The sequence below is a fragment of the Hippocampus guttulatus genome, chromosome 1, assembly GCF_054856545.1.
Source record: "Hippocampus guttulatus isolate MCC_2025c chromosome 1, RoL_Hgut_1.0, whole genome shotgun sequence".
Taxonomy (NCBI): domain Eukaryota; kingdom Metazoa; phylum Chordata; class Actinopteri; order Syngnathiformes; family Syngnathidae; genus Hippocampus; species Hippocampus guttulatus.
The window spans coordinates 5,154,724-5,169,196 of NC_141261.1; the positions used below are offsets into that span (position 1 = coordinate 5,154,724).

The 14,473-nt window shown below is 44.1% G+C and overlaps 1 protein-coding gene across 5 annotated transcripts in view; it reads right to left on the reverse strand.

Annotated features, from left to right (window-relative positions):
• Positions 1 to 14,092, reverse strand: part of bcl2l1 (BCL2 like 1) — a 31,291-nt gene extending 17,199 nt beyond the window's left edge. The window contains exons 1-3 of one of the 5 annotated variants that reach the window (XM_086105558.1): positions 13,194 to 13,316; positions 11,022 to 11,071; positions 8,835 to 9,544 (exon numbers count right to left, since the gene is read on the reverse strand). In XM_086105558.1, the coding sequence (XP_085961684.1) occupies positions 8,835 to 9,368 (534 nt within the window). In that variant the 5' untranslated portion in view covers positions 9,369 to 9,544; positions 11,022 to 11,071; positions 13,194 to 13,316. Of the gene's footprint in view, positions 1 to 8,834; positions 9,545 to 11,021; positions 11,072 to 12,307; positions 12,362 to 13,179; positions 13,351 to 13,989 lie in introns of those variants that run through there. The other 4 variants (XM_086105540.1, XM_086105567.1, XM_086105530.1 and 1 more) reach the window with 4 other exon arrangements.
• Positions 14,093 to 14,473: the final 381 nt, after the last annotated feature.

Consider the following 14,473-nt stretch of genomic DNA (forward strand, 5'->3'; position numbering starts at 1 on the left):
CACAGCATATGGAAACAATAGAAACGCATATATATGAGCGCATTCGGATCAGCGTCGAGCCGCCCACGACGACGAGCTAACGTGGCTGCCGCTGATCGGATACAAAGAAGGGTTTTGCTGGAGCTTCGTCTAGGCGTGCGTTATACGTATATGACCGCGCCAGGAGTTATCAAGACGGCAGTCGGTTCAACCTTTAAAAACGATTAAAAGCAGAACACACCGACAGACGTGACCAGTTTGGAAAACTATAGCACCAGTAAGCCAAATTGCACACGTGTGTGTGTGTGGCTGGCTTTAGGTTCTTTGTTTAAAATAGTCATCGGTCCAACATGGCGCTGTCCCCTCCCCTATGCAACACGTCACAATATAATAATTTGTTGACACACATGAGATAACAGCAGCCGTGTCTAAGACAGAACGGCATCTGCTTGATATAGTAAACATTGTCCTTTTTACATACTGCAAACATTTACAGAAAATGTCCATGAGCAAAACTATGCGTTCTCTGAACTGTCAAATATTTTAGGAGGGATGTCAGAGACCGCCTTTCGTTTTGCTACGATCTCAATGGGAGTTGACGGGCCAATGTTGAAGAGGAGATCAGAAACACAAAGATAAGAGGAGGGAAAAGGGATGTATTGAGCAAGGGAGGCAAGCGGCGGGGTGGCGAGGGAGGCTCGGGCGGAAAAATAAGGGACAAAAATCGATCGAGAGGCACGGCAAGGAGATGCAAGAGAGACGTATGGAAGATAAAGGATGGGGAGCGGAGGAGGAGGCGGGTTGGATGGGTCCCAAGGGTGAGATTTCCCTCTCTTCTATGGCAGGCAGGCTGACAGATGACTGTGGATCTAAACGCCTCTATGTTAATTACAGGGGGGGGGGGGGTGATGGCTGGGGGGCACAGATAATACCAAAACCTTTTTAGGGTGGCAAGATTTAGAGCCCCATTTACGGAAATGAAGAATTGGGTCCTGTGCCATTTTGTTGGTACGGTCGGTCCATCCAGCCATCCTAGACTACATTGTCATCTTCTAAACGCTAAACTACACGACGCATTGATTGATGGACATAGAAAGGTCACCTGCAAAATGGGATTCAAACATCAAAGAGCAACAAATGCTGGTTGTCCGCCATTGTTCTCGATTTATTGCCTCAGATTTGTTGAATTTCCTGCGGGATCATTAGGCACGTACTAAACATCACCCTAACTTTTGCACCTATTGATACTGTAAAAATGAATGTTATACCTAGTCAAGTTGACAGATAACTGGCTTTGAACACAACTGATCAAAAACCAACAAGTCTGACACTGCATTCATTACTCTCCGAACTCTACTTAATCGCATTTTATGCATGATCACAATTTTGGCTGCCAGGATTAAATGAACCCGATCGTCTGCAATATTGACATTTAAAATGCGAGCTCTGCAACATATATAATCGTGTACTTTCTCGAAAGTAGTCAGCCAACCACCAGGAGGCGATCACACAGTTAAGTCTTTATTAAGCTGCTATGTTGGAAACACAAACTAGACAAAGGTTTCAGACCTGCTTGAAAGCTGTTTTTTGTTCAACTACCAATCATGTGGCATCATCATTACATCCATAAATCTTGGAACGAAAGTAAGGGGGGGGGGGTGAATTTTCATTGTTCCGTACCACCCAAATACCCTTAAATAATAATGCTAATTAAATCTGGTGTAAGAAGAGGCTACCTAAATGCCTCATATCACAACTGAACTAATGGGCATTTACCACTTTTACACGTTTCTTCACCGTGCATTATATCCTCCCGGCTGCAGCCAAGCTTGTCCAGACCAGATAAGACTTATGTCCGCCAGAGGGATGGGAGACATTGTTTTCCTCTATCTCAAGTTAAGATATTATTCTTCCCTAATTGGTAATAAGGCTGTACCCTGACCCTGAGGCACCTCGTCTCCACTGAGTAATCACTGCAATCGCCTCCTCGGCTGGTAACAGCGTTATTGAGGTCGATGGCAGTGGCGCGCTTCTTCCCCCGTCTGTCTATTATCTGGCAATATATGGCCTTTTACTCTGGCACTTCGCTTGGTCGCGGCTCTGGCCGAGCATATTCATCTCCCATCAGGAGCCGCTAATATGGCGCTACCTCAGCATCTCGGCCAGCGCAGCCTACAAAATAAGCTCCAGCGGGATCATTTGCGAGGCTGGCTGGCGGTGTTAATGGCAGCAAGGGGTGCTCTGCGCTGCGGAACCTGTCACCTCTGCCGCCTTCATTTGTGGAGCAATTTATGAATTTTGAGGAGGCTTTTTTTTTTATAAATTAAACCCCGGAACCTGAAGCAATGTTTTTTTTTTTTTAACAATACAAATATGAGAATCTAGGGCTGCAGCCATCTAATATTTCAGAATTCAAGTACCCCACTGAAAACTCTACATAATAGTTGTGTAGTTGGATATGATTTTTTAAAATAAATTATTTTACCTTTTTACGTAAACAGTTTATTTCTTAAACTCAGTGTGCTTAACAGCAAATGTATCTCGAAACGTTTGACAACTTCAAACAAATATAAACTTGAACTTAAAATTTCTTGTATCAAAAACAGAAGGCATTAATTTAAAAAAAATAAAGAAGCTTAAACATCCTTTGTACAACTTTACTTGAGCAGCGAGCATTTTAACATGCAATATCAAACATGCCTTTGCGTTTATGACTTTAGACCAGCTAACTAGGAAGAAGGTAAACATTATTAATACTGTAAGTTTTGGACATGTTCAAACGAAAATAAAAATACCTAGAGTAAGAAACAGAAATGTTTTATGAATGTTCTCATCAATTACAATAAACTTATTTCAAGGTCTACTTCCCCCCAAAAATTGGAGAATTTTCTCAAATTCACGCTTTTTATTTGATGAGAAATTTGCTGGTGAATATTAGGCTAACGAACTGATTTCGAAAGCAGAACAAAGTGGCCTACATTAAATTACTTGCTTTTTGTAAAGATTGTTGGGGGGGGGGGGGCGACAGGCAAACGGGCTCACAGGAATGGGGGCGCTTCCCCCATCGGTGAAGAGGAACCCAGCGGGGCTGCTTCGCTGCCTGCCTCCTGAGTCCCACAAGGAGGGAACACAGGGAAAACAAGACCCTGGTAGCAACTGCCACTCTGACAATTTTTCTTTTTTTTAAATTCCCACCAAATACAACGTGTTACGAGTGTAACCAGTTAGCGTTCAGGGAGTTCTGGAACATTTGTTGTGGCAAAGAAATGCCAATTGTCAGTTTTGTGTTTCACTGTAGGGCGGCCCGGTAGTCCAGTGGTTAGCGCGTCGGCTTCACAGTGCAGAGGTACCGGGTTCGATTCCAGCTCCAGCCTCCCTGTGTGCAGTTTGCATGTTCTCCCCGGGCCTGCGTGAGTTTTCTCCGGGTGCTCCGGTTTCCTCCCACATTCCAAAAACATGCATGGCAGGCTGTTGGGACGTTCTAAATTGTCCCTGGGTGTGAGTGTGGGCGTGGATGGTTGTTAGTCTCTGTGTGCCCTGTGATTGGCTGGCAACTGATTCAGGGTGTCCCCCGCCTACTGCCCGAAGAGGGCTGGGATAGGCTCCAGCACCCCCCGCGACCCTAGTGAGGATAAAGCGGAACAGAAAATGGACGGATTGATGTTTCACTGTATTTGATTGAGGCGGCAGGTGCGATGTGAATCAACTTATCATGGTATTATTACATGAAATAAAGGTAATAAGCATTCTCTGCACGCATCGGTTTAGTACAGCAACAGTGCAACCTCGTACTACTTTGATGAAATCCCGTATCAGATTTTAGCTTGGCAATACATGGTGAGGAAAATAAATGTGCCTTTACTCTGCTATGGTAACCAGTGGAGACGCACTGCTTGCGTTGTTAAACATACCCGGCCGGATATGCCCTAGGACGAGCAGCGGGAAGCGTATTACAGCGTTTTCCTTCCAGTTGTTTAAGCAGGTCATTTTGACAATGTCATATTGAAATGGGCCACCTTGACGAAATTATTTTTTTCATTATCATTGTGAGCTGGGACCAAAGTGGGAAGAAAATGCCTGTTACAATCAGTCTGATTTAAAAAAGTGAGACAAATATTTTAGCAATGATGTGAATGAAGCCGGTTGCATATTTTGGACATTTGAGCAGCCCGTTAATGGATTATGCGCCATTTTGGGGATATGATTTGACTTCAAGGAATTGCATACATCCTGCAAAAAAAAAAAAAAAATAAAACATCCAAATTTACTATACGGTCCAACCATGCACTTACATGAGAACAAATACAGCAGGGAAAACCTGTCTTACTCAAATCTTGACTTGTTGACATCGAGCATAACATTTTAAGATGCCTAAAAGTGGATGTCTAGACTTTTTAGATGACTGGAGTGTCGCTCATTATCTGTCAACGGGTTCCCCACTTCGATCTCGCCATCATTTTATAATTGCGTGCCAAAATTCTTTAAGTGACTGAGAAACGGGAGTGCTGCCGACTACACAAATATTTCATCAGCTAGCATTGAGGAGGGCACACCTGCCTCGCGGCGATGATCCAACATCTGCTGGCGGCATAACCCTGCAAGGAGGTGCCTGGGGGAAAGGAAGGCAGGTTGCAAGAGCTATGAAAAAAAAAAAAAAAAGGCAGCGCAAGAAAATGCGTCTCGCGTGGGTTTTGCAATGGGCCACTTTCGGGGAATCTAGGGGCTTTTAACTTTGAGCAGTCGAGACTGCAAAAAAGAAGAAGTGAGACAGGCTGGCTGTTGAGAAGACAAAAATATCAACAATGTGACGATGGGACAAGACTTTCGCGGTAGACAGACTCAAATTTCCATCTACGCTGTCTGAGACCGTCCTGTGCTCATGAATTACCAACACGGGTCACACCCGTATACCGTGTGTGCAGTGCAATAAAAAAAAAAAAGCCACCCAAGGAGGAATGCCGTGTGGTGTGGGTACGGCGGAAGTGGCAGCATGCGCTCCAGGCCGTGCTGTCCATCGTCAGCAGAAGTGAAAGCAGAGACGCTGAGCCATTCAAGTTTTTAGATGCCATTCATGCGCTTCTCCCAGTCCAGGTTACGCTGACACGCAAACGGCCTGATGCTAGTTCCCACTTGATGACATGCACACGACTGGGATAAGTGTGACAGGGTGTGTTTGTGTAACGTCGCCTTCTTAAAATAATGCGCAAGTCATACTTTTGACAAAAATTTATTTATTTTTTTTGTGTCTATAACACCTCATGATGCTTGATACATCGGCTAAAATGGGCTACCTCCTGAGTTAAACACAACATTCAATCCCACCCCTGAAATGAAATCATTTGCATGAGTTTGTAACTCCAATCGGTGAGGAGGGCGCATGTGGCAGGAGGGACAAAATAAGTCAGAGTCCACATCTGGCTGACTAACTCAAAATGCAGTCAAAAGTCAGGTAGGTGGAGATATTACTCATCTCCTCCAAGTATGTTTCACAAACTTGTAGCTTTTTTTTTGCAATCAATTTCATTCTTGTTACTTTTTTACACATTTATAGTGACAGATTATAGTCATAATTTATTGAAAGGCCAGTTTTCAAAGACTCAAAGAAATTTGCCTTTCCTTAAAATTCAGGGATACAAAGATCCCAGGTTAGGCCCGTAAGTCCCAAGACACGTGGAGATAAAATAAATACATTAAACGAATAAGGGTAATGCTTCACTGTGTGCAAGGATGCAACCGATCAAAGGCGAGGATGTTGCGTCATGAAAACGCAAGGCTTGAATTTCACGTATGTACAGAGTCATTTTGTAATTGATGTAAATAAATTCAACGTGATGAATGAGTGATAATGATAGTTTTTGGATAGTTCAATAAATATCAAGTTTTTAAATCAATGAATAATCATTTAACTCATTCGCCCCCAAAGACGTATTTAGATGTCTTTTCAGACGCCAGCCATTTTCAGACCCTTTTCAAGTAGTCAATATAAAATGAGGAGCTGGGATTAAATGTGTGGCATCTGAAAAGACATCTAAATACGTCTTTGGGAGTGAATGAGTTACTCGTGATGTATATCGATATTTTTTTTTTTCACGCCATCATCGTGCAAACCTCGCGTCCGTCGGTGCAAACAAGACAAAAGCCGTGGCTTGCCCTGTTCAGATTTCGTTCGAGGTGCACGGCACAGCCGCTGGGATGGCAGTTGCCATAGCACCGGCCTCTGACCTGCCGCTATACAGAACACCAGAGTGGACATAAACAACAGTCCCTCCCCGTTCGCCTTCATACCATCAAATGGCTGGCACAAAAGAAAGCTGACCTTAACGGTCCTGCAGAGCACGCGCGCGCACACACACCACGGGTCAGACTGTACTGGGACGGCCTGGGTCCAGCCAACCCGTTGCGAGAAAAACGTAGCTTTCATGTGCAAGCAGCTGCCATGAACACGCGCTCACTAGAGAGGAGAGGCCAGGGCAAGGGAGGAGAGAACACAGTGCGCGGAAAAAAAAAAAAAACATGGCCAGGAACCAAACGAGTGGCCGCAGTAAAACAAAGGACTATCTGTGATAGCCTGGAATCTTCCCCACCCAGTGATGAGACAACTCAAGTCCGCAGGCTGGAGGGCAGCTCCAAAGCCCGACGTTGCCCATTAACCATTGAGTTCATCGAGCGTTTACTTGTTGATCAATTAGCCAACAGCTGAGCCAGCTGTTGACCACAAAACTAGCAATTTGACCATTGTTTGTGCACAATCAGCGCCTGCGTCAAAAGCATTCTATCTCATGACATCCCCCACCTTCACGTCACGTCTCTAGTGCGCAGCAAAAGATATCGCAAAAATGTTGGCATGACTTCTTTATCAATAACAAACAACTCCTTCAGTAGTGAAAGAATCCAAACGCTGGGGGGGGGGGGGACATTCCACAGCGAATTTAAAAAGTCAGGCCATGGTATTGAAACGCATCACACGTGTTGAGAAAAGTTAGAAACTTGAGCATGTAACTGAACGCAAAGCCATTTTACGCAACGCCCCCCACTTTTTTTTTTCAACTCAACGGCACCCAAGATCTACGTGCCATTTGTGATTTTCCACTGGCAACTGCTCAGTAATACGACGTACTCTTTCTCAACACAATTTTCAAGAACCCCTTAAGTTTGCAAAGCAAACCATTGTTAGTCATGCAAAGTTGCCTCATTCAATGTCGAAATACAATATGGATAGTGAACTTGAGCCCTCAGTGGGTGTACTGGCCGATAGAATACGAGTACATACATCAACCATGTATTACAAAGTATATGCTTATGATGTCTCCATTGTGAAGAATATATTTATATTCCAGCGTTGCTTAGAATCGTGCGCCTTAATTAAATCAGAGATGAAAGTGGATTTTTCTGAAAATTCCGGGGAGAAAAATATACTGTATATACCTGTATATATATTTATATGTACGCGCACACACACCTGGCCGATCACGCATGAATTAGTTTACACAAAACGCTATTCAAATACTCGACATTCAATGATTAATCTTCCTTTTGTGTGCACACGTGTACCCTTTGTGGCTTACGTTCTCGCCGAAATTTTGAAATCTCCAAGATATGGCGAGGCCATGAGAATGCGAGGCGAGGGTATTACTGTTGTGGCAACGCCACTCAAGCTAAGCGAGCCTCAGCAGTAGATAGTCCGCTGCTCTCTGCTGTGCGTGCTTCAGCGCAAACATGTACGCAATCGCGTCTTTTGATTTCAACCAATCAGCGCTGACGCAACCACGTCACACACCCGATGTCACACACGACAACAGCTAAGCTAAGCTAGCCTAGACGACACTCGAAGTCAGACGGACACGTTTTTCTGCCAATCTGTGTTTCCCTTTTTGTCCAAATTTATTTTTTACGACAACTGTCTTGTCCACAGTGTCTTTTATTCGTTCCAGTGGGGTTTAGCGAGTGTGTTTATAAAGAGACGAAAATCTCTTTACTGTTACTAGTGTTAGTGTCTCAACATGGCTACGCTCGTGAAAGCAAATCAACGAACTCAAACGCTTTTTAGTTTTCAACTAATATCCGGATTAATTTTAGGCAAATTTTCCTCAATTCTCCGGAGAGATTTTCACAAAAATTTGAAAAACCCGGAATTCCGGGAAAATCCGGAAGACTTTCATCTCTGTTAAATGTATGACAATCCTATGCAGCTGCAAGTGTAGGACTCCGCTCATCGACGAGCAACCTTATTTATCGCCCTGCCAAATGCAACACATTTGTTTGTCCCACTAGTCAGACTTCTACTTGAAACCAAGTCATTCCAATGACTCATATTTGCGAACCCGTCCCTCTTTGAATTCTTGCAATGTCGCTTGAGCTGTTTTGTCACACTTTCCCCTCCTCCTGGCAGGGTGGCTTTGCAGACTTTGCTCAATCAAATGATCAGCCACAATAACTGATTGATCGATCGGATCTGGAGAACTGTAGAGTTTTTAGTGTGTCTCGTGACAGATGTGCTCAGCACAGCATGGTTTTCCAGATTCGATTTTAACAGGGTAAAAAGAAACCCACACGCAGTAACTTGAGCTGATTACAGTCGGTTTTGTGCTGTAAAAATAAAACTGAATGAAGTCTGGCTTACACCAAAGTACAGTTCACACGTGACTCATTTTGCATTCCCATTGTGAAAAGCTGCGTTTCTGGCCAGCTATACAAATGGTTAAGTGTAAGACATCTTGGTGGAGTTCTTTGGCACGTCAATTGGTCATGCTGCTTTGTTACAGCACTATTCACATAACCGACTCGCCTATGCCGTTACGATGCTTAACGGCAATCATAGCACTTTGGTGACCGACGTGCACGCGTTTTAGACTCACCCATCCTCCTTGGCTCTCTATCCAGGGCTGAAGGTGGTTGTCCAGGTACACGGTCATCCACTCGATGATCCTGTCAACCAGGGGGATCATCTCCTTCTCCATGCATTCGACGCACAGCGCGCCGCCGAACGCGAAGAGCCCCACGATACGGCCCCAGTTGACGTCGTCCTGGAACACCTCGTCCACAACGTTCTCAAAGCTTTGGTAGGCAGTGGCCGGCGTAATGTGCAGCTGTTTGTCCAGGTCGCTGAAGGCGTGGGAGTAGCGCAACTCAAACTCATTGGCCGAGTCCCGCAGGGCCTCCTTCACCGCGTCCAGGCTCGTCGCTTCTCGTAGCGGCGACGCCGGGGGACTCGTGCCGTTGGTAGTCCCGTTGGCAGGCATCTGTACCCGCTGCTCCTCCTCGCCTGAGGCTTCCTCCCTGCCATCAGTCCTGTTCAATGCCTGTCTGAGTCCTATGTGGTTGAGCGGGTAGTTTTTCTGGGCAAGTTTGTACTTAATGTAAAACAAAACCAGTTCTCGATTTTGAGACATATTGAAATCGATCTTGGAAAAAGCGCTTCTTCTCTTCGCTCCGGGTCTCTTCGAGTGAACACGCACGCATGCAACACCTCCCTTTCTTCAGACCAACATGGCCAGCAGAGGTCCAGAGGACACTTGAGGGGGTGGAACCCAAAAAACAACACAAGGCTGACAAACCAGTTCAGACCCTGTAGAGACACAAAACGAACAGCTCAGTCTGGACAGCTTATACTGCGAGTGTATGTGTGCATGTGTGAAGATGTAGTCCCACCTCTCATGTTAGATTTAGACAGGTGGGGTGAAAGGTCAATCCCTCTAATTGGGATGGTACATATGGAGCAGATGGTAGTTCAATTAATGAGACGCTCGCGTGCGTGTGTTTGCGTGAGAAAGACAGACAAAGAGAGGAGGATGAGGAAGACAAAGGGAGCGGTAGGCTGGTGAAGGTGAGGTTTAGGTGACTGAGTCTTGACGCTCTGTCAACCGCTCACGTGAACTCCAACCTTTCGCTTTTCACTTGGGTCTCATCTTGCAGATAAGCGGCCGAAATTAAATTGAAAGGCACAAAGCGCAAGATCCATTGTTGTTATCAATGTTGGCAGCTGCTGGTGGCTTATTAGGTCTGAATCATAACATTAATATGAAGCGCTAGCTCTCGTCAACGTCTCATCTGTCGGCTGGCGAAGTCTCAAAACCAAAATGGCACTTGGCAGACATCAGATGAGCATCACGCCTTCACTTCATGTGTCTGGTGGGATGGTGTCATAATTGCCATGTGTATTATCATAACAACACGACTGGGTAAATAAGACAGTGCTGGATTGCAGTCCTGTCAGTAACGCAGGTTAGTTAATTAAAGGTAAGGTGGGATTCTACAACAAAGAGGGGGCGGGGCTCCCGCATTTTGTGCCGCTGCTGTCACAGTGGCTTGCGGGCACAAGGGAGGGAGGAACACCAGCAAACTCCCCGAAGACCCTCCTGCTGGCTATCATGCAAAAACTATGCCTTGCAATCAATCCTCACAATGAGACAGGTGGAGTAAACTAAAGAGAGATCACCATCCAAAACATTGTGCAATGCCATCCCATAAAAAGAGATGCCTTGACATAGTAATACATTCTGAGGTTGAAATGCATTAAGTTCAATGTTGCGGCTGCAGTTGTCATTGTATCATAATGAAAGCCTGTTCTAATGTTTTGGTTACCTGTCAGCTACATGGGAGTAGAAATGACACACACCGATTATGCACCTCAAAAATTCCAAAAACTCAACCACTTTTAAGCTTTTGGGATTTCTGAGTCAATTGCACAGAATATTGCCAAAGACAGGCTTGACCGTATCCATTGCAAAAGCAGGCATTAATCAACATGTTGGAAACTTGTGACCCGACCTGTACACTCTCACGCCGCAAGTATTTCTCAGATGTTGTCTTGCCTCACCTGCACAGCTCGACGTGACAAAAGTGTGTGAGCCCTGGAGGGAGGCGTTGCTTAGACAACAGACATACTGATCGGCCCAGCCATGCAGGTTGTCGGCTCATTTTCCATTCAAACCCCAGTCCATCCGTTCTGATGTTAACTTGTTTAACATGTAAACTTTTCAAACAAACTTGTTTAACATGTAAAATTTAGAGACATTTGCAAAAGGAAGTACTTATTTTCACACCTGTAAAAAATAATTTCCAGGGAAGGTAATGCTGGAGGGCGGGGGGCATTCTGTTAATAAAATAAAAACGAAAATGCATTAATGACAACCAACTGAAACTACATCTCAAGTTTATAAAGCTAACAAAAATTAACATTTCAGCATTTTTTTAATCTGTCAATACTACATGAGCTTTATGGGTTCCTTTATAATTGATTTCAGTTGTGTTGTACGTCTGTACAGGAGCAGGTTGGGTATTGTGGTTTGCTTTACTTAAATACACAGTATTAACCTTTTTTTAAATCTTGCACTCTTAATACATTGACAATGAAACAAACTGCTAATAAAATAAAGAATAAAATTACACAATATTAACCTTTTTTTTTTAAACAATATCTTGCACTCTAATGCATTGGCAATGTAACAAACTGTTAATAAAATAAAGACTAAACTACAACGAAACATTTTATTTAAAATAAATTAAAGAAAACACTAACGAACTTGCTCTGAAGCCAGAAATTGTCAAAACAAAACGAAATAAAAACTAACCACAATGAAAACGCCAAAACTATCAGAACTCTCTTCAGAGTACGAGAGGGGAACGCAAAACGTGTTTTGCCTGATGTCGCTGTCACTTTTGACAAATGTGAAATTACAATTTTGTGAGGGCACTGGACATGATCGGCTCTCAAAGCGGCGCAGTTACGCAACAATAAAAAAAACCATATACACGCGTTAATTAAAAAATGCTCGGTGTTTTTATGAAAGGCCATATTCAGATACAGCTTTTGCATCGCGCAGCGGAAACTAAGAACGGCGTCCGTGCACAAAAGCAAGCGGTTAAAATACCAAAAATAAAAAGTAAGAGATTGCAGTTCGATTATTCTTTGGTCGTCAATAACAAGTGTGTTTGTACGTAAGATGCACGAGGAAAAGCGAGCCCGCGGCAGGCTGAGGCGACGATGCAGTGTTTACAGTGGCCACATGTTCCCAAGCTCCGCGCACCACGTGGCTGGGCTAGCCACGTCCCACACGTAAACACCAGGGCAGCACGCGTGCTAACTTGTGCCCCACAAATGTGGCACCTGGACGACACATTTTGCTCACGGGGTATTACAAATGTAGTCTTTAGCTCGCTTAGTCCTGCGTTAACAGCTGGCTGGCCTGCTCTTTGTTACGTCACAGAGTTGCCAACCAGGTCCGCATCAGCATCCATTTGATTGGCATCCAAAAAGCTGAATTAAGTCGCAACAACACACACGTGTGAGCACAAGTGTGGGGGGGGGGGAGGAAAAATGGCGTCTTACCAGCACGTTTGTTACAAAGGCGAAGACTTGGTCCCTGCTCGTCCGTCTGCCAAACTATGTTGAGTGTTGGGGAAAGAATAACGCTTAATGGAAATGTCCACTTTGTGTGGAGGGGCGCGCGTGTACGTTACAAGCAATCAGCCTGCTCACCCTCCCCATCCACAGACACGCCCACATGGCTGCTATTACGCAACAGGACGCTTTCAGGAGCCTGTGGAGAGTCTCCCAATTATCATGAAATTCAAGGCAGACGCATCTGAAATCGTTTTTGTTAGTTGTTCGACGTCGTCAAATATATCATGCCTGTCTAATTTTAAAAACGAGATCCCCTTTTAGACTAATTTAATCTGCCGCTGGTTGTAGTATTCACGTAATTTAAAAAATATATAAATAAAAAGGCAGTGCTGTTTGAAAGTGAAAAAGACCGGAAGACGGCTGGAATTTCCTATTTGGGTAAACGGGTTTAATGGGGTCTTGAAAGCAGCGCTAGCTGAGCGAGAACACGACGTACTGTATTAAAATAAAAGCACAGGAGGAGATACCGCCTAAAAGCGAGTCCAAGCCATTTGTACTTCACATATTTTAACGAATAATAGTCACATTACGACGCCAGCTCTAAATGAGCTCCGTGAACACTGCCGTCACTGTGTCCAAATGCTCATTCGTTGATATCCATTCTCGTTAAATAAAGCCAACAGAACCCGAGTTTAATTCGGAAGAAAACCCAAGCCGTAGGCAAAATAATTTTGTCATAGACTTCAATTTCGATCGATTGACCTCCGTCCTCAGCTAACTAGAGGAACCGTAGGCTCGATCTGACGTTTGTTTTAACCACAACCGCCGAACAAACGTTGTGTCGATTTTATACGAACCAGGAAGCTCTTACTTGTACGGCGGTTTCCACAGAACCATGCCTGGTCGCCTCGGCTTGCAGAAGACACGCGAAAGGAACAATCCAGTCATTGCTAGCCCGTCGAGCTCGGCTACAAGGCTACTGGCTAGTTGTGGCAGCAGGTTCCGCGTACCAAGACCCTTCACGCAGGCCCAGCACGCCCCCAGGTGGCCACTTCCGCTTTTGCACCCATCTCCATCAGTACAGGAGGAGATTTTGAGGTGGACATTGTCGCACCAAAGGCGCCCCCAATCATTTTGTACTTTATTTAACAATGCAGAACATGTACAAATGGCAACAATCCGTTTTTTAAAATATTAACATATCTGCCAAGAGAATGGTAGCCATACAACTGCATATGTGCACATATACTGGGGGTTACAAGTTCCTAAATTGTTAACTGTAGTCTAATTAAAAACAATTCAAGACCACATTCTGCACATAATAAATTAACGTCTGTTAAATATAAGACAAGCCCTGTCCATTTTTAAAACTCATCTGAAGGCATCTTTATTCCTTGGCTTTCGTCGCAACATGAGTAACACTGTTCTATTGTTTCCTGGTGTCTACTGTATGTGTTAACATCGTTAATCTGTGTTTTTATTCACTATTTTCAGTTTTGTTTGTTGTTGTGTTAACGTTACATGTAAATTGCTTTGAGACCGCAGCAGCCGTTTCAAAAAGCTAAAGGAATACACAACCACCACACGCAGACACAAAATTGCGAACCTTCTCCGAATAAAGTCAATCACACATGTTCGCGAAACATCCAAGTTTAGTTGCTACTTACGGGTACTAGCTCATCCGCTTCCAAGCCAGGTGGACTGCCGAGTGAATGTGATGCGGACAGCGGAGCGTTGATGAGACTTTCCAATGTATCGATTATTGTGCTGTGGCGTCATCGTAGAAATCTTTGATCGCTTTGACGCGTAACATTGATGTCATTGCCGAACCGTTGATGTCACGCTCTATTATTTGGACGTTAGCTAAGGCAGACGTTAGTTGTTTATGTTATTGTGTGCTCTTTTTTTGCCATCCAAAGCGACTACTTGTTTGAAATACGTTTTAACATAAATAAATACAGTATGTTGCAAATATGCACTTTTAAAATTCGTGATGCACTATAACCTTTAACCAAAGGTTAACCTAATTTGACCTTTTCTGAATTTTTTTAAATTACACGTTTCACTTTTCAGTTAAACAAAGGGAGCTTTGAGGACTATGATCCGTTTGTCTTTTTGTAACTTCACCAGTCTCTTTGTTGCAACATGCTG